Raw genomic sequence first — 27,519 nt, 5'->3', positions numbered from 1 at the left:
TAAAAGAACATAGTCAATTTAGACCCGATTCACACTATTGTGATTTCAGATACGATTTCAGTCACACAGACTCACATAATGGTAATCGCATTGTTTTCAACGGTGCTTGTTCACATCAATGCAGCTCCACGCAGCGCGTTTTTGGAAAAGGTTCCTATACTAACTTTGGTACAAGTACAGTGCGATTTTGGCCCCACAGAATACGCAAACCACATCTAAAAATACAAAGTAGCACTACATAATCACACTAAAAAACGCATCGAAATCACAGCCGCCATAGTGTGAACTTAGCCTGAAGCATACATTGAGCCATTAACTGCAGGATGGATGTGTGCCCGTCTTTGTTCAAAGGTGAGCATTCATCCCTAAGCACAGATCCACCCTTACAGCTTTGGACAGTGACAGACAGTATCAGCCTGCTATCGATTTGTACAATGTGACCATACTTGGCATAAAAACAGCAGAAAGAGGGCACTTGGGTCTGAAGACCCAGACGGACACTGGCAGGAAAAGCGCTCTGCGGCGATTTAGTTTGCACATGTAGCGCAATACAAGTTAAAATTATCTTGCAAGCTGCATACAAGGTGGATGTGGATCACCAATCAAGCAAGCAGTCAGCCATTGCAAGGGACGAGAAGACCACTGTGGGGATAAGCCCAGACCTGCCATATTGTTTTTACTATCACATTGACCCAGGCGCCCTCTTTCTGGTGTTTTTGTTTGTCTGAGGGAACTCCCATATCCAGCTGAGGAGCTGCTGGTGACCGTGTGCAATCCCAATCCACCTGTGGACTTCTCCTTGATAACCCTTACTACTATGGATGAATTCTTAATTCATTTTGTTGTCTCTCTCTCTCTCTCCCCCCCCCCCCCCCCCCCCCCCCGCCGTTATTGATCCCTTATGGTCCACCCTATAACTGCCAGTGAGCACTGACACAAACACTATCATACAGTTCTGTGTTATATATTGCTTGTATACTTGCCAAAAAGATACTTTAGGTGGTGTAAAGTCCTAATCTGCCATGTGTATTAGCCCTAAGAAGCTATATCAGGTTTTTATTGTGAAAACTCATCATACTATACTGCACAGAATTCTTGTGCACCCCTGTGTAAGGGTGGGTGCATAGGTAAATGGTAATGCCATATGAATCCAAAAAAAAAAAAAAAAAGGCAGCACTCCAAACTTTACTAAAGTCTGAGGCTAGGAAAGTAAACCACACAGCCCCCTTGATCAAGGTGACAAACAGGGACAACAGGACCAGGGTTTCTATTTTCGGATATGGAACTTCAGTAAACACAATAGGATTTTCATCCGGTATTCATGTGAAAGCTTTGCACCACCTTGGACAGAGTCAGAAGTGCTTCCGATACCAGACCTAGCAATCTTTTCCCCGATTATCAGAGGACCGCCTACCTGTTGCTCATGATACAAAGACTATATGCCCCTATAACAAAGCTCACCACTATTAGTTAAAGCCAAACCTCAGCTTCCATTTTCAGCATGAACTCCTTAAATCCAGAATTCCAGCTGGTTAGATGAGAAGAGTCATATTCCTCTTTTCCAGCATTGTCATTGTGCCATAGAGCTGTGCTCACATTCTATAGCATGTTAGTCTATAATTCTTTTCTATTTTGAGCCCAGTCTGCATGATGATGCTTGCCCATGGGGTTTGTCACTGACAGGCTAGCTCACAGGTAGGATTTGGATAACAACCCGTAAGAGTATTGAAGCTTTTTGACAGAGAGGAGTGTCTGAGGGACAGTGCCTGGCAGAATATCGCAATGGAAGTTGCATTGCCCCCCCCCCCCCTTCTACAGGTGTTAGGGACCGGATTATTTGACTTCTAAAAGCTTCAGCCTCGGCTTAAACAAAATGATCAGGCAAGTACTCTCCACATTTGTATGCATGTTAGGTAAATTATATGTGATGTCAGGTTGCTCTGTTATTCACTGGCCTCACATGTAGTCACTGGCATATAAAGTACATAATACTACATGGCCACATCTTTTATGCAAAGAGTACTCTTTTACATTATGTTACAGAAACAGAACTAATACAATTCACACTGGTATGAAGCTGCCCGGTCCATAATGTATTAGCCTCTTGCTAGAGATACATGAGGCTTGCACTGGCTTTATGTATGTGGCCAGCAACTTCATTTTTCTTGTAAGCAACAGGTCCAGCAATCAGGCTCCATCAGTGTTTACCAACTGGCTATAATATAGCTTTGGCAAGGAGAGGAGCCATTACCACCCTGGAGGAAAGCTAATGGTGATCTTCTTCTACTAGTGCTTCTGCCTTTAATGACATAGAAATAAAGTTCCCCAACATTTAGGCCCAATTCACACCTCAGTGTTTTATAGCTTGAAGCCTGAAGCTCCAAAACGCTGGAGGAGAAAATAAATAAATAAATGATTCTCTTTGGAGATGGTTCATATCTCCATGCCAATCGCCTGAAGCTCAAAAAAGTTCTGGAGCTTTTTTTGTAGCTCAAATCGGGCAGATTTGACATTGTCACAAAGTGTTTTTCTGATTTTGACCTGCACAAAATTGTGGCAAAAATTGTGCGACTTACGCTAAGGTGTGAATGCAGCCTTTTCCATTGGGACACAAACACTGGTGTGGATTGATCGAGGTAGGTTTAAAAAAATAAAATTAAAAAATTCTGGTTATGCCTCACTAGAAAAAAAAGGAAGGAGGCACATTTGTGCTTACCTACCAAATTACGTCTTGTACACCTAAAGTACACAATCGCATATGAAAGAAGGGAGGGTGGGGAGGGGTGAGGCAGCAAGCACATTCATTTTAAGTGGCAATTCTGCCAACATAGTTTACCTTATTGCGTCCTCGAAACACATTGGCAGTTGCTCCTTGTCCCAGAATGTCAGAAAGCAGCCAAAGATAATTTGCAGTGCTCTGCATCTTGCTTGGTCTTTAAGACCTTTAATTTCCTGAGAACAGATTAACATTAGAATTAGTTACAATTGGATAATGACATTTTATTTAGCAAGTGTTAATAAGCTGCAGGAAAAATGACAGCATTCTCTTGACCTGGAGAAACCAGGAAGCCTATGCACCATAAACCTATAGTCTATAGCAGTGATGGCGAACCTTGGCACCCCAGATGTTTTGGAACTACATTTCCCATGATGCTCTGGCACTCTCCAATGTAGTGGAGCATCATGGGAAATGTAGTTCCAAAACATCTGGGGTGCCAAGGTTCGCCATCACTGGTCTATAGGTTTAGCGAGATAGGAGTGCTCTGTCAACAACCAGCACAGTGACATCTTTTCTAAAACAGGGAAAAAACTCAATGCTGCTTACAAAGATATATACATTTAGGGCAGGGCTCAACACACCCCAGGTTGGCATGGTGACAAGCAGTTTCATCCTGGCATCTGGGCTGATGCATGAAATTTGTCAATCCCTGTTTTAAGGAGAAACATGGAGCCTGCAATTGGTATCATCTTTTTTGAAAATGCAAGTTCTTTGGCTGTCAAGCCCATTATCTTGCTTTAATAATTAGGGTCACTGACATGCAACAAAGTATGCAGATGAGGCCTTAGGGATCTTTCACACTTACAGCAGCCCTGACCACCCCTGTGAAAAGTGATCCACGGTGGATTTACACTTTTTTGCCACTGAAGGAGTTCATCATGTATCATCCCAACCTCCTGGGCCGAGACAATCCCAGCCTCCGAGGCCGAGACCCCATATGCTATCCCAAATCCATCACGCCTAAAGCTGGGTACACAGTTGTTATATTTTGGTTCAACTTGCGGATTGAAAAAAATAAAATAAAAAAACCTGACAGATCCTGCATCAACATAAGGAAAGGACATCTCCACCAACTGGGCGCAGATAAAAATAAATAAACAATTGACCAATTTTAACCCTTCCACATTTTAATGAGGTGAGGATTTCAGCGGAGCACCTAGAGCAGGGATATGCAATTAGCGGACCTCCAGATGTTACAGAACTAGAAATTCCCATGAGGCATAGCAAGACTCTTAGAGCCACAAGCATGACAGCTAGAGACAGAGGCATGATGGGACTTGCAGTTTTGCAACAGCTTGAGGTCCGCTAACTGCATATCCCTGACCTAGAGGGAGTCAATTGCATTGTGGCAGCCTACATATTTTATTTTGTACCCCACTGGGTCTGCCTTTTCTTTCTAGCAATGAGTGCGCTATTAGGCAAGAGTACACAGAGGATGTTGTAGATTGGCTAACCAACCTTTGCTCACCTTCTCCCCACCAGGCACAGAGAAGCAGATTTTCCCCAGCAGCTACAAAGGTGCCATTTTTTCCCTTTCTCTACAAGTACTTCTGCCTTTGCCCTGCAAACTAGTATGGAGGAGTCAGCTGGATTATTTCAGCACAGCATTAGTAACCTGATGCAGGAGGATGTGCAAGAATTCTTGTTATTGTTATAAGATGCTGAGAAGGAGAGCACCAGAAACACATAGGAAGGTGCTAACAGGCAGGCAGAAACAACTGGCAGCTTACTGCCAAGTGTTCTCCAATGATCAGGAGGGTGGGGATGAAGAGGTGACAGACCATACCTTAGAACTGCACGATTCTGGAGAAAAAAAGAGAATCGTGATTTTTTGCTTAGAATGATGATCACGATTCTTGACGTAACATATTTCACATTATACAAAAATTGGGCTAACTTTACTGTTTAGGGTTTTTTTTTTTATTATTCATTGAAGTTTTTTTTTACTCACTTCTAAATGGCTGTTGCTGGGGGGTCCCTCGTAGTCTGCCTCCTTCAGTGCCTGGGCTCGTGAAATCACTTCCCCCTCGGCGCAGGAAGAGATCAGCTCTGATCCCTCTTGTCAATCATCTGGGACACGTGACAGGTCCCAGATGATTGCGCAGCCAATCATGGCGCGCGGTGCTGCTCACGCAGTGGGCGCCCAGATGTGAAGCCACAACCGGGCGCCCACAGTTATATTGCTGGCACCGCAAAACGGAGGAGGAGACGAGCGGGGCTTTGATCCCCCATATCGCAGGGCCCTGGGACAGGTAAGTGTCCAATTATTAAAAGCAGCAGCTGCAGTATTTGTAGCTGCTGACTTTTAATTTTTGATTTTTTTTTAAATGGCAACACCACTTTAAGTGGTTAAACTGACCTCATTTGCAGACCAAAGTTCATCCCTTTGATCTAAAAGAACTAAATGTAACAAGGTTTCCTTTCATCTCCCAGCGCTGAACAATGTTGATAAACATTTGCAAGATGTTTTTTTTTTTTTTTACAGCTGTGAGTGAGCAGAGAATGGCTCTGCACTTGTTACATGAATGAATCGTGGAAATGCCAGATTAAGATGTGAGGGGGGATGAACTGAGATTGTAATTTTTTAATGATTAATCGGGCTGCTCTACCATACCTGTATGCTAGAAGTTGCAGAGGAGTAAAGTCTGGGAGAAGAAGTGCAGGAAGACTTCATCCAGGGGAAGGGGAAGCTTGCAGAGGATGGCCATCCATGAATGCATACCACTGCTATCCCCAGGGCTACTCCTCATAGGTCAGCAGTCTGGGCCTTTTACAAATCTGCTGTGGATATTTCAATCTGATTTTTTTAGATCTTTATCAACATTTATTTTAATAAAATTCTTTTGGAGTAAAAATCTATCTAAAGATAGTTTTCTATTCAAAATACATTAATAATTTAGTTTATTCAGCATGGAATGAAGCTTAGTTCTGTAGCATAAGGCTCCATGCACACTGGAGCTCATAAACTGCAGTTTATTGGAGTTTGGGCATTTTTTTTTTAAAAGCCCATAAACTCCACTCTATGTTAGCCTATGTGTCCATGCACACAGATGCTTTTTAGCTTTAATGAGCAGTGGAGTTTATGGACTTTTTTCTGAACGCCAGAAATTCGCATTCAAAGTGCAGTTTTTCAGCGCCAAAAAAACAACAAACGCAGATAAACGCTCATAAAAGCTCATTAAACACACGTTAATTAGTGTTTGGCATTCTATTTTTTCAATGCGTTGCAGGAGTTTGGAATGCACTGTGGGATTTTTGGTGCCCTCTGTGTATTTTTATTGAAAACGCCCATAAACGCTAGTACAAAACGCTGTTAAAAGCACGTTTTCTGCCAGCAATCTGGCTCAAAAAGCTTTTTTGAGCTTCAGTGTTCATGGAGCCCAAGGCTGTATATTTGGCAATATTTACATTTTTTGGTAAACTCATTCAATGAAGCCAAATTCTGCAAGCTGAGATAACATGCACTGCATTGATGCAGTCACACAATTTCACAGTAACCATGAGATAAAACAAAGTTCAGGAATATTCCTTTATCCCATTGTTTTTCAAATCTATGTACACTACAAACTGTATGACTAAATCGGTTCCGATATCGCTGTTTTACTAACCTGACAGCTTATTATTCTAAATAGGAAACCTTCCCGTTTGTTTGGAAATATTAAAGTGGTTATAAACCCTCCACTTTAGCTCATTCTAATCTATATATAACAGGCAGCTGATTGTTGCCTGCAAAATTCCACTCTGTTCCCTTAGAAACCGCCCTGCAATCTGTAGCGACGTCAGCCAAGCTTGTACATTCTATAGATTCTTTAACGGCATGCTGTGTGTGCCGTTTCACTATCCTCTGCATGCCATTGACTTTCATTGAAAAGAAAAAGAAGCCTTGTGATGCTGTGCTCTCATCCTCTCCTTCCTGGTTCTCCCTCTTGTGACGGTATAAGACATCACACATGGGGAGTGAAAAAAAAAGCAGCATAGAACGATTTGCGTCATCTTTGCCATTACTACGGAAAATGCAGAGATAGGGGCTTGACTTGGACAGGAAAACAAAATAAAGCCTCATACACACGATCGGTTTTTCCACAGACAAAAACCTCAGACTTTTGTCCGAAGGCATGTGCCTGGATTTTGTCTTGCATACAAAACGGCAAGGAATTGTCGGCCAACAAACACAAATGTAGTGACCTACTATGTGGTTTTTCAGCTCTTTAGCGACACCCTTTGGTAATGCCACCCTCTGGTAATTTTGTGTTAGTAGAAGTTTGGCGAGTGCTGATTCGCGCTTTTCAGTTAGTTTCTGAACGGCCATTCATCAACCAGACATGCTGCGGAATCAGAGGAGATAGTGTGTTATTATTGGCCTTGAAGTTATTGCTCTGACCCAAGGGAGGAGGGAGGAGGGAGGAGGACCAAAAATTGGTTGCTTTATTAAACGTTATCAATTATGTCATATGCCTTTGCTGTGGGAGCTCCAGGAGAATAATCTGGATGATTCTTGGAATCATCTCTGGATGTCAGGCCCTTGCTTTCAACAACTCTTGCCATTGTTGACCCCCTATATTAAGAAGCAGCACACATGCATGAGGCTTTCATTTTTTGGTTGAATAATGATTTGATTTGGTATATTTTCTATATTTTTGGATGCATAGAATGCACTTTTTTGTTAAGTTCTATTGGCAGACAGCATGTCTAATTTTATTTGTTTTCTTTTTTTTTTTTTAATGCACAATAGAAAATTGTGGAGAATAATACTTGGCTATGTGTTTTACTTCAAAATGGCAGTTTGGGAGTAGGCCGTTACATTTTAAAAAATGCAAAGTAAAATTAACAAGGGACACCAACATAGTTGTATCTTTGATCTTAAAAGCTACGGGATAATGGTGTTGTGGTAACTTGCACCAAAAAAAATAAAGAAAAACCAACAAGCATATTATTATTCTTGATATCACTAGAAAAAAAAAAAAGCCTTTGAATATTTTTTTGCAATAACACCATCAGTATCACCAGCAAAGCAGCTTCATTATCATCCCAGTAAAGAAGAGAATGTGCGCTACATTTTGCGATTTCATAATTTGCCACGTCACAAAGGTTAATTCTCCATAATGAACACTAGTTTACAAGACCGACCGCTTCCAGCTCATCCTTGCTTTCAAGCATTCATGTTTGTACTTTGGACTTGTGTACATACACTCGGAAAATCCGACAACAGACATTTGTCCACGGAAAATTTTAAAGCCTGCCATCCAACATTTGTTCTCAGAAAATCTGAGAACAATTGTCCGATGGAGCGTAAAAACGGTTGGATTTTCCACCAACAGCCTGTCATCACATTCCTCCTGTCACAAAATCGGATCCTGTGTACGAGGCTTTAGGGCAGAAATGATGTTCACAAAAGATTCATCAGTCAGTAGTAACAATGGCATGGCCCATACCCGGGAAGAAACAACATCTTAAAAAAGTGAAATAAGGCATTTTAAAACCTTGTTTTTGTCATATTTAAATGTGTACGGTTTACCAATACATTCCAGGATCATTATATTAAAAAAAATAAAACATACAGGGTTTAAATTCCTCTTTAACCACTTAAAGCGGTAGTAAACCCGCATTTTTTTTTTTTTTTTAAAACCTGCAAAGCAAAAGGCATAATGAGCTAGTATGCACCGCATACTAGCTCATTATGAAATACTTACCTTAGAACGAGGCCCCGACATCTCGCCCGATCCACGCCGAGGAAGCCGACATGCTCCCTCGGCGTCTCTTCCGGGTATCGCGGCTCCGGCGCTGTGAGTGGCCGGAGCCGCGATATCGTCACTCCCGCGCATGCGCGCGGGAGATTTAAATCCGGCCGGACGAGCGCTGCCGGATTTTCGCGGAGAGAACCCCCTTGTGCGCATGCGCCGCTGCAGTCAGCGGCGCATACCGAGGGGAATATCTCCTAAACCGTACAGGTTTAGGAGATATTTTTTTTACCTACAGGTAAGCCTTATTATAGGCTTTCCTGTAGGTAAAAGTTAAAAAAGTGGGTTTACTTCCACTTTAAGGACCGCCGCATGGCAATGTACATCGGTGCAATGGCACCGACAGGCACAAGCATGTACGTGCTCGCCTTCCAGCAGGTGGGTGGTCTGATCGGACCCCCTCCCGCTGGATGCGGCGGTCCGTTTCGCTGCAGGAGCGATCCGGGATGAGGGGATGGCCGTTGGTTTCTGGCCATCCCCTCTCAATCGCTCCTGGCGAATGAGAAGCTTCCCCCGCTGTGTATAGTAAACACAGGCAGGGAGGAAGTGATGTCATTCTCCTCGGGGCAGTCTTTTTGATCGGACTACGAGGAGAACACTGAAAGTAAGTGCACTGACATGTAGGCACACATAGGCACACAAATCCCCCTCCCCCTCTCAGTCACAGTGTCACTGATTTCAGTGATCATTTATTTATCGATCACTGCATTTAGTGTCAGTTGTGACAGTAAAAAGTGTCAGGGCAGTTAGTGTTAGGTCCAGGGTAGCCCCCTACCCCCCCCCCCATAAAGGTTTAACCCCCTGATTGCTCCTATTGCTCCCTTTCACCAGCGATCACCGTATAAGTGCCACTGGTGACGCTGGTTAGCCAGTTAGTTATTTAGGTTTCCCGGCAGGTTTTTATATAGCGCCAGGGACCCAAATATACTACCTAATAAAAATTTGAACCAACTGATTGCCCCTAGTTAACCCTTTCACCAGTGATTACCGTATAAGTGTTACGGGTGACTTTGGTTAGTTAGTTTGCTTTTTATAGCATCAGGGCACCCACCATTTATTGGGGGGGTTTTGTGTTATTTTGGCATTTTATGGCCTTCAAAACTGTGATAGGTAGTGAGGAGTGAAATCAAAAATTTGCACCCTTAGAAATCCTGACGGCAGTGATTGGTTTTCGGGTTGCCGTACGCAGCTAGACTCCCAAAAAGTCCCACATATGTGGTATCCCCGTACTCAGGAGAAGCAGCAGAATATATTTTGGGGTGCAATTCCACATATAACTATGGCATGTGTGAGCAATATATCATTTAGTGACAACTTTTTGTAAACTTTTTTTTTATTTTTTTTGTGTCATTATTCAAGCACTTGGGACAAAATAAAAAAAAATATTCAATGGGCTCAACATGCCCCTCAGCAATTTCCTTGGGGTGTCTACTTTCCAAAATGGGGTCATTTGGGGGGGGGGGGGGGTTGTACTACCCTGCCATTTTAGCACCTCAAGAAATGAGATAGGCAGTCATAAATTAAAAGCTGTGTAAATTCCAGAAAATGTACTCTAGTTTGTAGACGCTATAACTTTTGCGCAACCAATAAATATACGCTTATTTACTTTTTTTTTTTTACTAAAGACATGTGTCTGAATAAATTTTGCCCTAAATGTATGACTAAAATTGAGTTTATTCAATTTTTCTTATAAGAAAAAGTAGAAAATATATTGGTCTTTTTCCATTTATAATCGCAAAAAAAAAAAAAAAAAAAAAAAAAATCGCAGAGGCAATCAAATACCATCAAAAGAAAGCTCTATTAGTGGGAAGAAAAGGACACAAATTTCGTTTGAGTACAACATTGCATGACCGCGCACTTACCAGTTAAAGCAGTGCAGTGCGAAATTGTAAAAAGACCTCTGGTCCTTAGGCTGACAATTGGTCCGGGGCTGAAGTGGTTAAAGATTCTAAGTACTGGCAAGAATAAGTCCTTACATTTAAAATAGCACCTGTCAGTTCAGATCCATCATGGCAGAGCCTGTTGGGCATCCACTCACCTTGTTGTGTGTCACTGCCACATCACCAGCTGTCCCATTAAAGTGAAAGGGACTGTTGGTTAATCAACAGTGGGTCAGAGGAGAAGCCTCTGCGGGACAGAGATGACAGTTGCTCTTTAACCACTTTAAGACCGGACCATTTTGCTGGTAAATGACCAGAGGTCTTTTTACACTTTGGCACTGCGCTGCTTTAACTGGTAATTGCGCGGTCATGCAATGTTGTACCCAAACAAAATTTGCGTCCTTTTCTTCCCACAAATAGAGCTTTCTTTTGATGGTATTTGATTGCCTCTGCGATTTTTATTTTTTGCGATATAAACGTAAAAAGACCGCAAATTTTGAAAAAAAATGATATTTTCTACTTTTTGTTATTAGAAAAATCCAATAAACTCAATTTTAGTCATACATTTAGGCCAAAATGTATTCAGCCACATGTCTTTGGTAAAAAAAAAGTCAATAATTGTATATTTATTGGTTTGCGCAAAAGTTGTCACATCTACAAACTAAGGTACGTTTTCTGGAATTTACGCAGCTTTTAGTTTACGACTGCCTATCTCATTTCTTGAGGTGCTAAAATGGCAGGGCAGTACAAAACCCCCCCAAATGACCCCATTTTGGAAAGTAGACCCCCTAAGGAAATTGATAAGAGGCATGTTGAGCCCATTGAATATTTTATTTTTTTGCCTCAAGCGATTGAATAATGACAAAAAAAAATTTTTTTTTTTTTTTTACACAAAGTTGTCACTAAATGATATATTGCTCACACATGCTATGGGCGTATGTGAAATGACACCCCAAAATAAATTCTGCTGCTTCTCCTGAGTACGGGGATACCACATATGTGGGACTTTTTGGGAGCCTAGCCGCGTACGGGGCCCCGAAAACCAAGCACCGCCTTCAGGCTTTCTAAGGGCGTAAATTTTTGAGTTCACTTCTCACTACCTATTACAGTTTTGAAGGCCATAAAATGCCAAGATGGCACAAAACCCCCACAAATGACCCCATTTTAGAAAGTAGACACCCCAAGCTATTTGCTGAGAGGCATGTTGAGTTCATGGAATATTTTATATTTTGCCACAAGTTGCGGGAAAATTACAAACTTTTTTTTTTTTTTTTTTTTTTTTCACAAAGTTGTCACTAAATGATATATTGCTCACACATGCCATGGGCATATGTGAAATGACACCCCAAAATAAATTCTGCTGCTTCTCCTGAGTACGGGGATACCACATATGTGGGACTTTTTGGGAGCCTAGCCGCGTACGGGGCCCCGAAAACCAAGCACCGCCTTCAGGCTTTCTAAGGGCGTTACAGTTTTGAAGGCCATAAAATGCCAAGATGGCACAAACCCCCCCCAAATGACCCCATTTTGGAAAGTAGACACCCCTAAATTTAGGGGTACACTAGTGAGACTAGGTAATAAATGGCGGGTGCCCTGAAACTATAAAAAAATAACTAACCAACCAGCGTCACCTGTAACAGTTATATGGTGATCACTGGTGAAAGGGTTAACTAGGGGGCAATCAGGGGGCTTTATGCGGTAGTATATGGGGGTCCCTGGCGCTATAAAAAGCTGCGGCGAACCTAAATACCTACTTGCCTAACTAGCGTCACCTGTGACACTAATACAGCGATCAGAAAAACGATCGCTTATTAGGCTGGGTTCACACTGGAGCGATGCGGGAACGCCACGAATGCGCGGCGGGTTCCCGCATCGCATGCCTCCCGGCGGCAGTTCACACTGCCCTATGCGAACTGCTGGGAGTGTCAGTGAAATGTTACTGACACCCCCAGATCAGTTCGCATATCGCAGTGCGATCTGAAAACTCGGATCGCATGGTGTGAACACCCATGCGATCCGATTCTGCTGCGGGCCAAAAAAAGGGTCCCGTGCGAATTTGCGGTGGGTGCGGCGGGTGTGGCGAATGGCTGAACTCGAATCGCACAGAGATCGGATGTGATTTGCACTGCAGTGCGGTGCGAATCACATCCGTTCTCAAACCGCTGCAATCTGAACCCAGCCTTAGTGACACTGGCGACGGGGGGTGATCACGGGGTTAAACCTTTATTGGGGGGGTTAGGGGGGTACCTTAGAACTAAAGGGGGCTAACCCTAACTGCCCTAACAGTTATTAGTCACAAATGACACCCGCCGGGTGATCAGGGGGTTAAACCTTTATTAGGTAATAAATGGCGGGTGCCCTGAAACTATAAAAAAATAACTAACCAACCAGCGTCACCTGTAACAGTTATATGGTGATCACTGGTGAAAGGGTTAACTAGGGGGCAATCAGGGGGCTTTATGCGGTAGTATATGGGGGTCCCTGGCGCTATAAAAAGCTGCGGCGAACCTAAATACCTACCTGCCTAACTAGCGTCACCTGTGACACTAATACGGCGATCAGAAAAATGATCGCTTATTAGGCTGGGTTCACACTGGAGCGATGCGGAAACGCTGCGAATCCGCGGCGGGTTCCCGCATCGCATGCCTCCCGGCGGCAGTTCACACTGCCCTATGCGAACTGCTGGGAGTGTCAGTGAAATGTTACTGACACCCCCAGATCAGTTCGCATATCGCAGTGCGATCTGCAAACTCGGATCGCATGGTGTGAACACCCATGCGATCCGATTCTGCTGCGGGCCAAAAAAAGGGTCCCGTGCGAATTTGCGGCGGGTGCGGCGGGTGTGGCGGGTGCGGCGGGTGCGGCGAATGGCTGAACTCGAATCGCACAGAGATCGGATGTGATTTGCACTGCAGTGCGGTGCGAATCACATTCGTTCTCATAAACCGCTGCAATGTGAACCCAGCCTTAGTGACACTGGCGACGGGGGGTGATCACGGGGTTAAACCTTTATTGGGGGGGTTAGGGGGGTACATTAGAACTAAAGGGGGCTAACTCTAACTGCCCTAACAGTTATTACAGTCACAAATGACACCAATGCAAAAAAAAAAAAAAAAAAAAAAAAAAATGACATTGGTGTCACTGTGACTGGGGGGCAGGGGTAATTGGGGGGGTGATCGGGGGGTAAAGGGGGGGTGTGAGTGTGCCTGGCATGTTCTACTGTGTGTGTAGAGTGTTGGTGCAACTCACCGATCCGCTCTCCTCCGTGTCGGAACGGAAAATACCGACACGGAGGAGAGAATACATCACTTCCTCTCCTGTGTTTACATTACAGGAGAGGAAGTGATGTCACGGGGGATTTCCATTCGTCGAGAGCGATCGCGAGGGGGTGGCCATGAATGAATGGCCGTCCCCTCATCCCTGATCTCTCCCGAACGAATGCCGACCGCCGCAGGCACCGGGGGGGGGCCCGATCGGGCCCCCCACCCGCGGGCAGGCATGGACTTATATATACGCCAATATGCCTGCCCGTGCCATTCTGCCGACGTATATCGTCGTGCGGCGGTCGGCAAGTGGTTAAAAATTATTATTTAAGGCATGTTGATTTAAATCAAGCCTTTTTACTAGCGATTTAAATCTACTTAACTCTGGAAATAATACACTCTCACTTTAATTTATTAATAACAATCTTCCAGGGCTCTACTGAAACTGAAGTCTAGAACAGTGCTTACATAATGTGCATGGAGTCTGTACAATATTTTTGGCTGTTGTCATAATAAAACCTGCTAAGTCCCTCTTTTTTAAAATTGTGACCTTCTTCAGCTGCTGACATAGGGGTTCATTTACTAAAACTATAGAGTGCACAATCTGGTGCAGCTCTGCATAATAGCCAATCAGCTTCTAACATCCATTTGTTCAATTAAAGTGGTAGGCTAGGCTCAAGGTTTTTTTTACCTTCATGCATTAACCACTTCAGTTCCGGACCAATAAACACCTTAAGGACCAGAGGTCTTTTTGCAATTTCGCACTGCGCTGCTTTAACTGGTAATTGCGCGGTCATGCAATATTGCACCCAAACGAAATTTGCGTCCTTTTCTTCCCACAAATAGAGCTTTCTTTTGATGGTATTTGATTGCCTCTGCGATTTTTTTTTTTTGCGATATAAATGAAAAAAGAGCGAAAATTTTGAAAAAAAAAGATATTTTCTTCTTTTTGTTATAAGAAAAATCGAATAAACTAAATTTTAGTCATACATTGAGGGCAAAATTTATTCAGCCACATGTCTTTAGTAAAAAAAATGTCAATAAGCGTATATTTTTTGGTTTGCGCAAAAGTTATAGCGTCTACAAACTAGAGTACATTTTCTGGAATTTACACAGCTTTTAATTTATGACTGCCGATCTCATTTCTTGAGGTGCTAAAATGGCAGGGCAGTACAAATCCCCCCCAAATGACCCCATTTTGGAAAGTAGACACCCCAAGGAAATTGCTGATGGGTATGTTGAGCCCATTGAATATTTATTTTTTTTGTCCTAAGGGATTGAATAATGACAAAAAAAAAAAAAAAAAATTTTTTTTACAAAAAGTTGTCACTAAATGATATATTGCTCACACATGCCATGGTTATATGTGAAATGACACCCCAAAATACATTCTGCTGCTTCTCCCGAGTACGGGGATACCACATGTGTGGGACTTTTTGGGAGTCTAGTCGCGCACGGCACCCCGAAAACCAATCACCACCTTCAGGATTTCTAAGGGTGCAAATTTTTGATTTAACTCCTCACTACCTATCACAGTTTCGAAGGCCATAAAATGCCAAAATAGCACAAAACCCCCCCAAATGACCCCATTTTGGAAAGTAGACACCCCAAGCTATTTACTGAGAGGCATGTTGAGTCCATGGAATATTTTATATTTTGCCAAAAGTTGCGGGAATATTACAAACTTTTTTTTTTTTGCACAAAGTTGTCACTAAATGATATATTGCTCACACATGCTATGGGCAGAAGTCAAATTACACCCCAAAATAAATTCTGCTGCTTCTCCCGAGTACGGGGATACCACATGTGGGGGACTTTTTGGGAGCCTAGTTAACTAGCTACCTAGCGACACTAGCGACACTGATGCAGCGTTCAGAAAAATTATCGCTTAGTGACACTGGCAAAAGGGGGTGAAAGGGTTAACTAGCGGAAATCAGGGGGTTAAAACCATTATTGGGTAGTATATCGGGGTACCTAGCGCTATAAAAACCTGGCGGTGAACCTAAAAAAATAACTAGCTACCTAGCGACTGTAGCGACACTAATGCAGCGATCAGAAAAACGATCGCTTAGTGACACTGGCAAAAGGGGGTGAAAGGGTTAACTAGCGGCAATCAGGGGGTTAAAAACATTATTGGGTAGTATATCGGGGTACCTAGCGATATAAAAACCTGGCGGTGAACCTAAAAAAATAACTAGCTACCTAGCGACACATGCAGCGATCAGAAAAATTATCGCTTAGTGACACTGGCAAAAGGGGGTGAAAGGGTTAACTAGCGGCAATCAGGGGGTTAAAAACATTATTGGGTAGTATATCGGGGTACCTAGCGCTATAAAAACCTGGCGGTGAACCTAAAAAAATAACTAGCTACCTAGCGACTGTAGCGACACTAATGCAGCGATCAGAAAAACGATCGCTTAGTGACACTGGCAAAAGGGGGTGAAAGGGTTAACTAGCGGCAATCAGGGGGTTAAAAACATTATTGGGTAGTATATCGGGGTACCTAGCGATATAAAAACCTGGCGGTGAACCTAAAAAAATAACTAGCTACCTAGCGACACTAGCGACACATGCAGCGATCAGAAAAATGATCGCTTAGTGACACTGGCAAAAGGGGGTGAAAGGGTTAACTCTAGGGGCAATCAGGGGGTTAAATCTTTATTGGGGGGTGATAGGGGGCTACTCTGGACCTAACACTAACTGTCCTGACAGTTTTTACTGTCACAACTGACACTGAATGCATTGATCAGTAAAGAAATGATCAATGCAATCAGTGACACTGTGACTGGGGGGGGAGGGGGGCGGGGGGGGGATCGGGGGGCGATCGGGGGGGGGGATCGGGGGGGGTTTGTGTGCCTGTGTGTACCTACATGTCAGTGTAGTGTTCGTGCACACTTACTTTTACTCTTCTCCTCGTAGTCCGGTCAAAAAGACCGCCCCGAGGAGAATGACATCACTTCCTCCTTCCTGTGTAAACAATACACAGGGGAGGAAGCTTCTCATTGGCCAGGAGCGATCCAGAGGGGGTGGCCGAAAACGAACGGCCATCCCCTCATCACGGATCGCTGCTGGACCGAATCGGACCGCCGTAACCAGCGGGAGGGGGTCCGATGGGACCCCCCACCCGCTGGAAGGCAATCACGTAGATGTACGTGATTCTGCCTGCCTGTGCCATTGTGCTGACGTACATTGGCAATACGGCGGTCCTGAAGTGGTTAAGGTAATTTTCTGAGTGCCGCGGCACCCCAATTCCCTCCTAAAGCTTTCCTGAGTCCCAACTCGATCCAGTGATGTGCAGGAGAGCCTCAGCTCTCCCTCCTCATCGGCTACTGCTACTGTCTCCACCGCTACTGTCAATGACAGCCGTGCTCTGCTGTGTCTGTGAAAGGATACATGGAGCAAGGGCTTGGGAGTGAGTCTGATTGGTGCCCCATAGCAAGAGGCTTGCTATGGGGGCACTAAAGTGCTGATGGGGGACCTGAGACAAGGAGGATCGGGGCTGCTCTGTGCAAAACCATGGCCAATCATAACAAAACAAACTGAATGAATCAGTTTCATTCAGTAAAATACTTGCTTATAGCATTGAAATTCACTGCTATAAGCAATTACAATGTGTAAAAAAACAAAACACCGATTTCTTCCCCAGAGTAGTAGGGACGCTCTGCCACAGTATATATACATGGGGTGCTTCTTAACCACTTAACCACTTTCAGACCGGACCATTTTGCTGGTAAATGACCAGAGGTCTTTTTACACTTTGGCACTGCGCTGCTTTAACTGGTAATTGCGCGGTCATGCAATGTTGTACCCAAACAAAATTTGCGTCCTTTTCTTCCCACAAATAGAGCTTTCTTTTGATGGTATTTGATTGCCTCTGCGATTTTTATTTTTTGCGATATAAACGTAAAAAGACCGCAAATTTTGAAAAAAAATGATATTTTCTACTTTTTGTTATTAGAAAAATCCAATAAACTCAATTTTAGTCATACATTTAGGACAAAATGTATTCAGCCACATGTCTTTGGTAAAAAAAAAGTCAATAATTGTATATTTATTGGTTTGCGCAAAAGTTGTCACATCTACAAACTAAGGTACGTTTTCTGGAATTTACGCAGCTTTTAGTTTACGACTGCCTATCTCATTTCTTGAGGTGCTAAAATGACAGGGCAGTACAAAACCCCCCCAAATGACCCCATTTTGGAAAGTAGACCCCCTAAGGAAATTGATAAGAGGCATGTTGAGCCCATTGAATATTTTATTTTTTTGCCTCAAGCGATTGAATAATGACAAAAAAAAAATTTTTATTTTTTTTTTACACAAAGTTGTCACTAAATGATATATTGCTCACACATGCTATGGGCGTATGTGAAATGACACCCCAAAATAAATTCTGCTGCTTCTCCTGAGTACGGGGATACCACATATGTGGGACTTTTTGGGAGCCTAGCCGCGTACAGGGCCCCGAAAACCAAGCACCGCCTTCAGGCTTTCTAAGGGCGTAAATTTTTGATTTCACGCCTCACTACCTATTACAGTTTTGAAGGCCATAAAATGCCAAGATGGCACAAAACCCCCACAAATGACCCCATTTTAGAAAGTAGACACCCCAAGCTATTTGCTGAGAGGCATGTTGAGTCCATGGAATATTTTATATTTTGCCACAAGTTGCGGGAAAATTACAAACTTTTTTTTTTTTTTTTTTTTTTTCACAAAGTTGTCACTAAATGATATATTGCTCATGCATGCCATGGGCATATGTGAAATGACACCCCAAAATAAATTCTGCTGCTTCTCCTGAGTACGGGGATACCACATATGTGGGACTTTTTGGGAGCCTAGCCGCGTACGGGGCCCCGAAAACCAAGCACCGCCTTCAGGCTTTCTAAGGGCGTAATTTTTTGAGTTCACTTCTCACTACCTATTACAGTTTTGAAGGCCATAAAATGCCAAGATGGCACAAAACCCCCACAAATGACCCCATTTTAGAAAGTAGACACCCCAAGCTATTTGCTGAGAGGCATGTTGAGTCCATGGAATATTTTATATTTTGCCACAAGTTGCGGGAAAATTACAAACTTTTTTTTTTTTTCACAAAGTTGTCACTAAATGATATATTGCTCACGCATGCCATGGGCATATGTGAAATGACACCCCAAAATAAATTCTGCTGCTTCTCCTGAGTACGGGGATACCACATATGTGGGACTTTTTGGGAGCCTAGCCGCGTACGGGGCCCCAAAAACCAAGCACCGCCTTCAGGCTTTCTAAGGGCGTTACAGTTTTGAAGGCCATAAAATGCCAAGATGGCACAAACCCCCCCCCCCCCAAATGACCCCATTTTAGAAAGTAGACACCCCTAAATTTAGGGGTACACTAGTGAGACTAGGTAATAAATGGCGGGTGCCCTGAAACTATAAAAAAATAACTAACCAACCAGCGTCACCTGTAACAGTTATATGGTGATCACTGGTGAAAGGGTTAACTAGGGGGCAATCAGGGGGCTTTATGCGGTAGTATATGGGGGTCCCTGGCGCTATAAAAAGCTGCGGCGAACCTAAATACCTACCTGCCTAACTAGCGTCACCTGTGACACTAATACAGCGATCAGAAAAACGATCGCTTATTAGGCTGGGTTCACACTGGAGCGATGCGGGAACGCCACGAATGCGCGGCGGGTTCCCGCATCGCATGCCTCCCGGCGGCAGTTCACACTGCCCTATGCGAACTGCTGGGAGTGTCAGTGAAATGTTAATGACACCCCCAGATCAGTTCGCATATCGCAGTGCGATCTGCAAACTTGGATCGCATGGTGTGAACACCCATGCGATCCGATTCTGCTGCGGACCAAAAAAAGGGTCCCGTGCGAGTTTGCGGCGGGTGCGGCGGGTGCGACACGAATTCAGCCATACTATCTGTATAGCTGAACTCGAATCGCACAGAGATCGGATGTGATTTGCACTGCAGTGCGGTGCGAATCACATCCGTTCTCATAAACCGCTGCAATGTGAACCCAGCCTTAGTGACACTGGCGACGGGGGGTGATCACGGGGTTAAACCTTTATTGGGGGGGTTAGGGGGGTACCTTAGAACTAAAGGGGGCTAACCCTAACTGCCCTAACAGTTATTAGTCACAAATGACACCTGCCGGGTGATCAGGGGGTTAAACCTTTATTAGGTAATAAATGGCGGGTGCCCTGAAACTATAAAAAAATAACTAACCAACCAGCGTCACCTGTAACAGTTATATGGTGATCACTGGTGAAAGGGTTAACTAGGGGGCAATCAGGGGGCTTTATGCGGTAGTATATGGGGGTCCCTAGCGCTATAAAAAGCTGCGGCGAACCTAAATACCTACCTGCCTAACTAGCGTCACCTGTGACACTAATACGGCGATCAGAAAAATGATCGCTTATTAGGCTGGGTTCACACTGGAGCGATGCGGAAACGCCGCGAATCCGCGGCGGGTTCCCGCATCGCATGCCTCCCGGCGGCAGTTCACACTGCCCTATGCGAACTGCTGGGAGTGTCAGTGAAATGTTACTGACACCCCCAGATCAGTTCGCATATCGCAGTGCGATCTGCAAACTCGGATCGCATGGTGTGAACACCCATGCGATCCGATTCTGCTGCGGGCCAAAAAAAGGGTCCCGTGCGAATTTGCGGCGGGTGCGGCGGGTGTGGCGGGTGCGGCGGGTGCGGCGAATGGCTGAACTCGAATCGCACAGAGATCGGATGTGATTTGCACTGCAGTGCGGTGCGAATCACATTCGTTCTCATAAACCGCTGCAATGTGAACCCAGCCTTAGTGACACTGGCGACGGGGGGTGATCACGGGGTTAAACCTTTATTGGGGGGGTTAGGGGGGTACATTAGAACTAAAGGGGGCTAACCCTAACTGCCCTAACAGTTATTACAGTCACAAATGACACCAATGCAAAAAAAAAAAAAAAAAAAAAAAATGACATTGGTGTCACTGTGACTGGGGGGCAGGGGTAATTGGGGGGGTGATCGGGGGGTAAAGGGGGGGTGTGAGTGTGCCTGGCATGTTCTACTGTGTGTGGGATGTGTTGGTGCAACTCACTGATCCGCTCTCCTCCGTGTCGGAACGAAAAATACCGACACGGAGGAGAGAATACATCACTTCCTCTCCTGTGTTTACATTACAGGAGAGGAAGTGATGTCACCGGGGATTTCCATTCGTCGGGAGCGATCGCGAGGGGGTGGCCATGAATGAATGGCCGTCCCCTCGTCCGGGATCGCTCCCGAACGAAAACCGACCGCCGCAGGCACCGGGCGGGGGCCCGATCGGGCCCCCGACCCGCGGGAGGCAAATCACGTACATATACGTGCTTATGCCTGCCCGTGCCATTCTGCCGACGTACATCGGCGTTAGGCGGTCGGCAAGTGGTTAAGGACCAGGCCTCTTTTTCAGACTTGGTGTTTCCATGTTTAAAACAGTTTTTTTTGCTAGAAAATTACTTAGAACCCCCAAACATTTTATATTGTTTTTTTTTCTAACACCCTAGAGAATAAAATGGCGGTCATTGAAATACTTTTTTTCACACCGTATTTGCGCAGCGGTCTTACAAGCGCACTTTTTTTGGAAAAAATTCACTTTTTTGAATAAAAAAATAAGACAACAGTAAAATTAGCCCAATTTTTTTTATACTGTGAAAGATAATGGTATGCCGAGTAAATTGATACCCAACATGTCACGCTTCAAAATTGCGCCCGCTCGTGGAACGGCGTCAAACTTTTAGCCTCAAAAATCTCCATAAGCGACATTTAAAAAATTCTACAGGTTGCATTTTTTGCGATACAGAGGAGGTCTAGGGCTAGAATTATTGCTCTCGCTCTACCGATCGCGGCGATACCTCACATGTGTGGTTTGACCACCGTTTTCATATGCGGGCGCTACTCACGTATGCGCTCGCTTCTGTGCGCAAGCTCAACATAACGGGGTGTTTTTAAAAAAAAAATTATTTTCTTATTTATTTTAATTGATTTTATTTATTTTTACACTGTTTTAAAAAAATAAATAAAATGGATCACTTTTATTCCTATTACAAGGAATGTAAACATCCCTTGTAATAGAAAAAAGCATGACAGGTCCTCTTAAATATGAGATCTGGGGTCAAAAAGTCCTCAGATCTCATATTTGGGCTAAAATGCAAAAAAAAAAAAAAATAAATAAAAAAGAAAAGCTGACATTTAAAAAAAAAAAATATATACCTTTAAAGAGGTATGGGCGGAAGTGACGTTTTGACGTCGCTTCCGCCCTCCTATGGTATAGAGACGAGTGGGGGCCATCTTAGCCTCACTTGTCTCTATGCCCAGCAGATGGAAGGACCCGATCGCCTCCGCCGCTACCGACGGCTCCGGTAAGCGGCGGAAGGTGCGGGAGGGCGGCGGGAGGGGGGGTGGCACCTCTCCCGCCGCCGATAGCGGTGATCTCGCGGCGAATCCGCCGCGGAGACCACCGTTATCGTACAGCCGACCGCCGCCTGAAGAGATGGATATCTCGGTTGTGGCAGCAGCTGCTGCCGTTACAGAGATATCCCTCTTCAAAAATAGGACGTACATCGTCGTGCGGCGGTCGGCAAGTGGTTAAAGCGGTTCTTCACCCTACAGGGGAAGTTCCGCTAATCTGATCCCTCCCCCCCTCCGGTGCCACAATCGGCACCTTTCAGGGGGGAGGGGGTGCAGTTACCTGGATAATCCAGGTAACTGCACCCACTTCCGGCCAGCCCGCTGCAGACCCCCGCAGACGCCCCCCCCCCCCCCCCCCGTTGTGTTCTGGGAAACACACAGTTCCCAGAGACACAGCGGGGGACCATAAGAGACGCGCAGCGCGACTCGCGCATGCGCAGTAGGGAACCGGGCAGTGAAGCTGTAATGCTTCACTTCCCGATTCCCTGACAGATGATGGCGGCGGGGGCAGCAGCGAGACGAGCGATTGCTCGTCACCTGCCGCCGACATCGCTGGACCCTGGGACAGGTAAGTGTGATTTTATTAAAAGTCAGCAGCTGCAATATTAGTAGCTGCTGGCTTTTAATAATTTTATTTTAGGTGCAGAACCGCTTTAAAGCAGAGTTCCAGCTGTTTCTGTGTTTATTCAAAGTCAGCAGCTACAAAAAGTGTAGCTGTTAACTTTTAATAAAAAAAAAAAAAAAAAAAAAAAAAAAAACACCACACACACACACACACACACACACACACACACACACACACACACACACACACACACACACACACACACACACACACACACACTATCCAGCGATGCGGCCGCCCGAAGCCTTGGTTCTCTCCCCCCCACCCCCCCGTGTTGCTGGCATCACTAATGTGGGCACCCAACTGTAAGAGCTTGCGGCTTCACAGCCGGGTGTGCATTGCGCTGCATGTTCTGAATGGCCGGGCAATCTTCTGGGACCTGTGACGTGTCCCAGAAGATTGCTGGGAGCGAGGGGGAGCGGAGAACTTTTGCTCGAGTCGGCCAAGTGGCAAGAACTAAAGTGTGAGCTGGGTACCTGTCAAAACTAGGTACCTGCTTACCCCCCCCCCCCAAAAAAAAATGGCATGCCTATGTGCCATGTAAGGGGGTCAGGAGTCCTTAACCACATCAATACCAGGCACTTTCACCCCCCTCCTGCCCAGGCCATTTTTAACCACTTCGCATCCAGGCCAATTCTGACATTTCTCTCCTACATGTAAAATTCCTAATTTTTTGGCTAGAAAATTGCATAGAACCCCCAAACATTATATATGTTTTTTTAGCAAAGACCCTAGAGAATACAATGGCGCTCGTTGCAACTTTTTATCTCGCACGGTATTTGCGCAGCAATTTTTGGAACACGTTTTTTTCAGAAAAAAAACAGTTTCATGCTTAAAAAAAAAAAAAAACACAAACAGTAAAGTTAGCCCAATTTTTTTGCATAATGTGAAAGAGGAGGATACACCGAGTAAATAGATACCCAACATGTCATGCTTCAAAATTGCACGCGCTCGTGGAATGGCGCCAAACTTTGGTATTTAAAAATCCCGATAGGCAACGCTTTCAATTTTTTTACTGGTTACATATTTTGGGTTACAGAGGAGGTCTAGGGCTAGAATTATTGCTCTCGCTCTAACGTTCGCGGCGATACCTCACATGTGTGGTTTGAACACCGTTTTCATATGTGGGCGGGACTTCCGTATGTGTTCGCTTCTGTGTGCGAGCTCACGGGGACAGGGGCGCTTTAAATTTATTTATTTATTTTTATTGTTGATTTTATTTAATTTTTTTTAGTTTTACACTTAGGAATAAAAGTCATAAATTTTTTTTTTTTTATTACAAGGAATGTAAACATCCCTTGTAATAGGAATATGGCATGATTGGACATATTTACAGTGAGATATGGGGTCAATAAGACTCCACATCTCATCTCTAGGCTGGGAAGAATAAAAAAAAAAAAAAAAAAAGGATCCTGGCTTCCTAGCCAGATCGGCGCAGTTAATTTGATTACAGAGGTCGGGCGTGACGTCATAACATCGCGTCCAGCCTCTGAACGATCATAGAGACTCCGGGGACGATCTAGTCCGCCGGAAATCTCTATGATAACTTGCTGGGGCCAGCGGATCCTGTGACCGACTCACCGATGGAAACGGTGAGTCTTTAGAAGCACCGGAGGGCGGCGGGAGCGTCCGCTCCCGCCGCCCGTAAGAACGATCAAGCGGCGGAACAGCCGCTATGATCGTTCTTATGGTGCAGGGAATCGCCGGCTGAAAACTGCAATATCTGAATGATGTCTGTGGGCTCAGGCATCATTCAGATATAACCACTGAAAGCCCATGACGTCAATAGACGTAGTGTGGGCGCCAAGTGGTTAAGCGCTGTTGCACTTTGAATGACAATTGTTCGGTCATTCAACACTGTACCCAAATTAATTCATAATAATTTTCTTCACACAAATAGAGCTTTCGTATGGTGGTATTTATTCACTGATGGCTTTTTTATATTTTACTGAAAAAAGACCGGAATAAATAATTAAAATTACGGGTTTTTTTTCGTTTCTGTCAGTAAATTTTGTAAATAACTATTTTTTCGCCTTCACTAATGTGTGTTGATGAGGCTGCACCAATAGCCACTGATGAGGCGGCACTAATATGCCGCAGTGATGGGCACGGATAGGCACTGGGGTCTTTGCTGTAATCAGGGCACTCACGAAAAGTGACCGGATTAGCTGTCCGGGTGTCCCCTGCGAGGAGATGCCACTGATCGGCTCTCCTCGCCACACACTCTGTCAGTGCAAGGCGCTGACAGCCGATTACCGGCACTTCCGCATTTACATGTGACTGGCTGTGATTGGACACAGCCGATCACATGATAAAAGAGCCAATGCATAAGGTCTTTACAGAGATCAGGGTCATGCCACGTCCTAGTGGCCGCTTTGGGGCGACGTCATACGACGTCCACCCAGAACGAGAGCCGCACCCATCCTCCACTATTTAACGGTGGACGGGCAGTAGGTGGTTAAAGTGGAAGTTCCACTTCACTTCCTGTCCCATAGTAAAGAAAGAGGGAGAGAAAATCCTTCCTAAGTGTGAAACATTCCGACTGTCACCATTGGGAGTGTCCCCACTGGAAGATTTCCCCTCTATTCCTGTTCACAGACAGAAGGAAAAACCTGACAGGGGTTCTAATCCCTCTCCAGTCTATCCCAAACTAAAGAAAAAGTTTCCGATTAGCTATTTTCTTACCACTATTATATGTCTGAATGCTTTACGTCACTTGCCAGTCTAAACATCATGACAGATGACGTGCAGGCTCATGTGACACGGCTCACCACGTATGGCACATTATTTTTTACAGGTGTGGCAAGAAAGAGCTTTGTAGGTAAGTAGTAGGAGACAGTAAATACATAGCAATACGGGCCTATACTGTGCATGCATTGTCACCATAAAATCCTCCATTACTTCCTCCCTGGGATACAAACAAGGAGTCTTCCATGGAAACAATGCTCCCAGGCCAGACACCATGTACTGTACTCCGTCACACATCACAGTCCGTACACTTAGAACGTGTGCTCGGTGCCTGACAGGAAGTAGCCTGTGCCAGGTTGGCGGACAGCCCCCTACCCACCATACCTGTGCGCCCGATCTCCGTTCCTCCGCTCTATCACACTTCCCAGCACAGACTGCGGGACTTCCGTATCAGGAGAGGTCACGTGACCGCTTACGAGAGGAATGGGCCCGAACTCGTCCAATTGAATGCCCGCAGGTGTGTGCGCGCCATCTTTGTTAAGGGATGACTAGTTATAGATTAGCATGATGTTCTGATAGTTTCGTTTCTGATATCCCTGTAACCTGAGAGCGATAGCTGTAGTTTTTTTTTTTCGTTTTGTATTGAGCTTGGTAAGAAATAGTGAGCCTTGTATGGTGGCAGTATTGGCCTAGGATGGTGCAGACTGAAAGTGAAAGCTGTGCTGGTATGTGAGGAATGGAAAAGGGGGTGTGTGCTGTGCTTCCTGTTTTCAGACGTGTGGTGAGCTCTGCTTCCAGTAATGATGGAACTATTCACAATTCTTTCACTAATCATGGAACTATTCATAATTCTTCCACTAATCATGGAACTAGTGACAATTCTTCCACTGATGATGGTACTAGTCACAATTCTTCCACTAATCATGCATAGTTGCCAACATTGTAAAAAAAAAAAATTTGGGATACTTTTTTGGCAGTAGGCGGAGTCGTGGTATAATTAGGGGGCGGGGCATGCGTTTATAGGTGGGCATAAGAAAAAGTAAAAATGTGGCGCGCAAAGCGCCGTGAAATATGGGCGTGGTTTGCATAGGACGTGGCTCAAAGGGGTGTGGTTAGAGTCTGAGATGAATGCGGGATGGAGAGAGGGAAAGGAGGGGGATGGAGGGACAGCAGCCCCCCGATCCTACACCACAATAGCAATATGTGTTTTCCAGAGTTTGACAATCAGCAGATAAAGATACTCCAAATACCTGATGTTGGCGCTTCAATCATCCCGGTGCCATGATTGTTATAGTGTCAGGATGATTGAAGCGCATTATTTCTATTATTACATTGTAATATGAAATGAAATCATTCAACTCACCATAATGCTGAATCAGTGGGAGCCTTGAGCGTTTCACTAGCCACGTTGCCTGCCACCAGATGCCATCAGATGTCCCAAACGGAGTGCTCCATCAGAGGTACCTTCCTCACATCTGTGTCCATCAGCAGAGCCCCTCCTTACATCTGGTGCCCCTCTGACATCCACAGACTGGCCCCCAACATCCACAGACTGGCCCCCGACATACCCCTCGCCCCGACATACCACTGGCCCCCCGACAGCCACAGACTGGCCCCCTGACAGCCACAGACTGGCCCCTGACATACCACTGGCCCCCCGACATACCACTGGCCCCCACATCCACAGACTGGCCCCGACATCCACAGACTGGCTCCCCACATCCACAGACTGGCCCCCGACATCCACAGTGACAGACACTGGCCCTCGACATGCCGCCGTTGCCGCGCGGAGAGTCATTTAACTGTGGCCACTGCACTTTACACATATACACACACTGGCAGCGGGGGTGGGCGGCACCACAGGTACTCTATATTGTAGACCAACTTCTGGTCTTCTTAAAAATGTCTTAAAAATTGTCTCCGCCGGCCGCCGACCTCTAGCGGCCGGCGGCAAAAAAACTGGAAATTCAATTTCCCGGGACAAACCGAATTTCCTGGGACATTTCCCGGGACAAAATTAATTTGGGACAAATGTCCTAATCCCGGGAATGTCCCGGGAAATTCGGGACAGTTGGCAACTATGATCATGGAACTATTCATAATTCTTCCACTAATG

The 27,519-nt window shown here is 44.9% G+C and overlaps 1 protein-coding gene across 1 annotated transcript in view; it reads right to left on the bottom strand.

Moving 5' to 3' along the window:
* TBK1 (TANK binding kinase 1) overlaps positions 1–25,950 on the bottom strand; it is a 130,824-nt gene extending 104,874 nt beyond the window's left edge. Inside the window, exons 1-2 of the mRNA XM_077469711.1 lie at positions 25,788–25,950; positions 2,837–2,952 (exon numbers count right to left, since the gene is read on the bottom strand). Coding sequence (XP_077325837.1) covers positions 2,837–2,923 — 87 coding nt within the window. The 5' untranslated portion in view covers positions 2,924–2,952; positions 25,788–25,950. The remainder of the gene's footprint in view (positions 1–2,836; positions 2,953–25,787) is intronic.
* Between the last annotated feature and the right edge of the window lie 1,569 nt (positions 25,951–27,519).

This window comes from Lithobates pipiens, unplaced genomic scaffold, assembly GCF_037356315.1.
Source record: "Lithobates pipiens isolate NorthernLeopardFrog02 unplaced genomic scaffold, aLitPip1_a1.2 Scaffold_8, whole genome shotgun sequence".
Taxonomy (NCBI): domain Eukaryota; kingdom Metazoa; phylum Chordata; class Amphibia; order Anura; family Ranidae; genus Lithobates; species Lithobates pipiens.
Note: the sequence above shows the minus strand (reverse complement) of the source record. Positions and strands in the feature narration are given on the sequence as shown.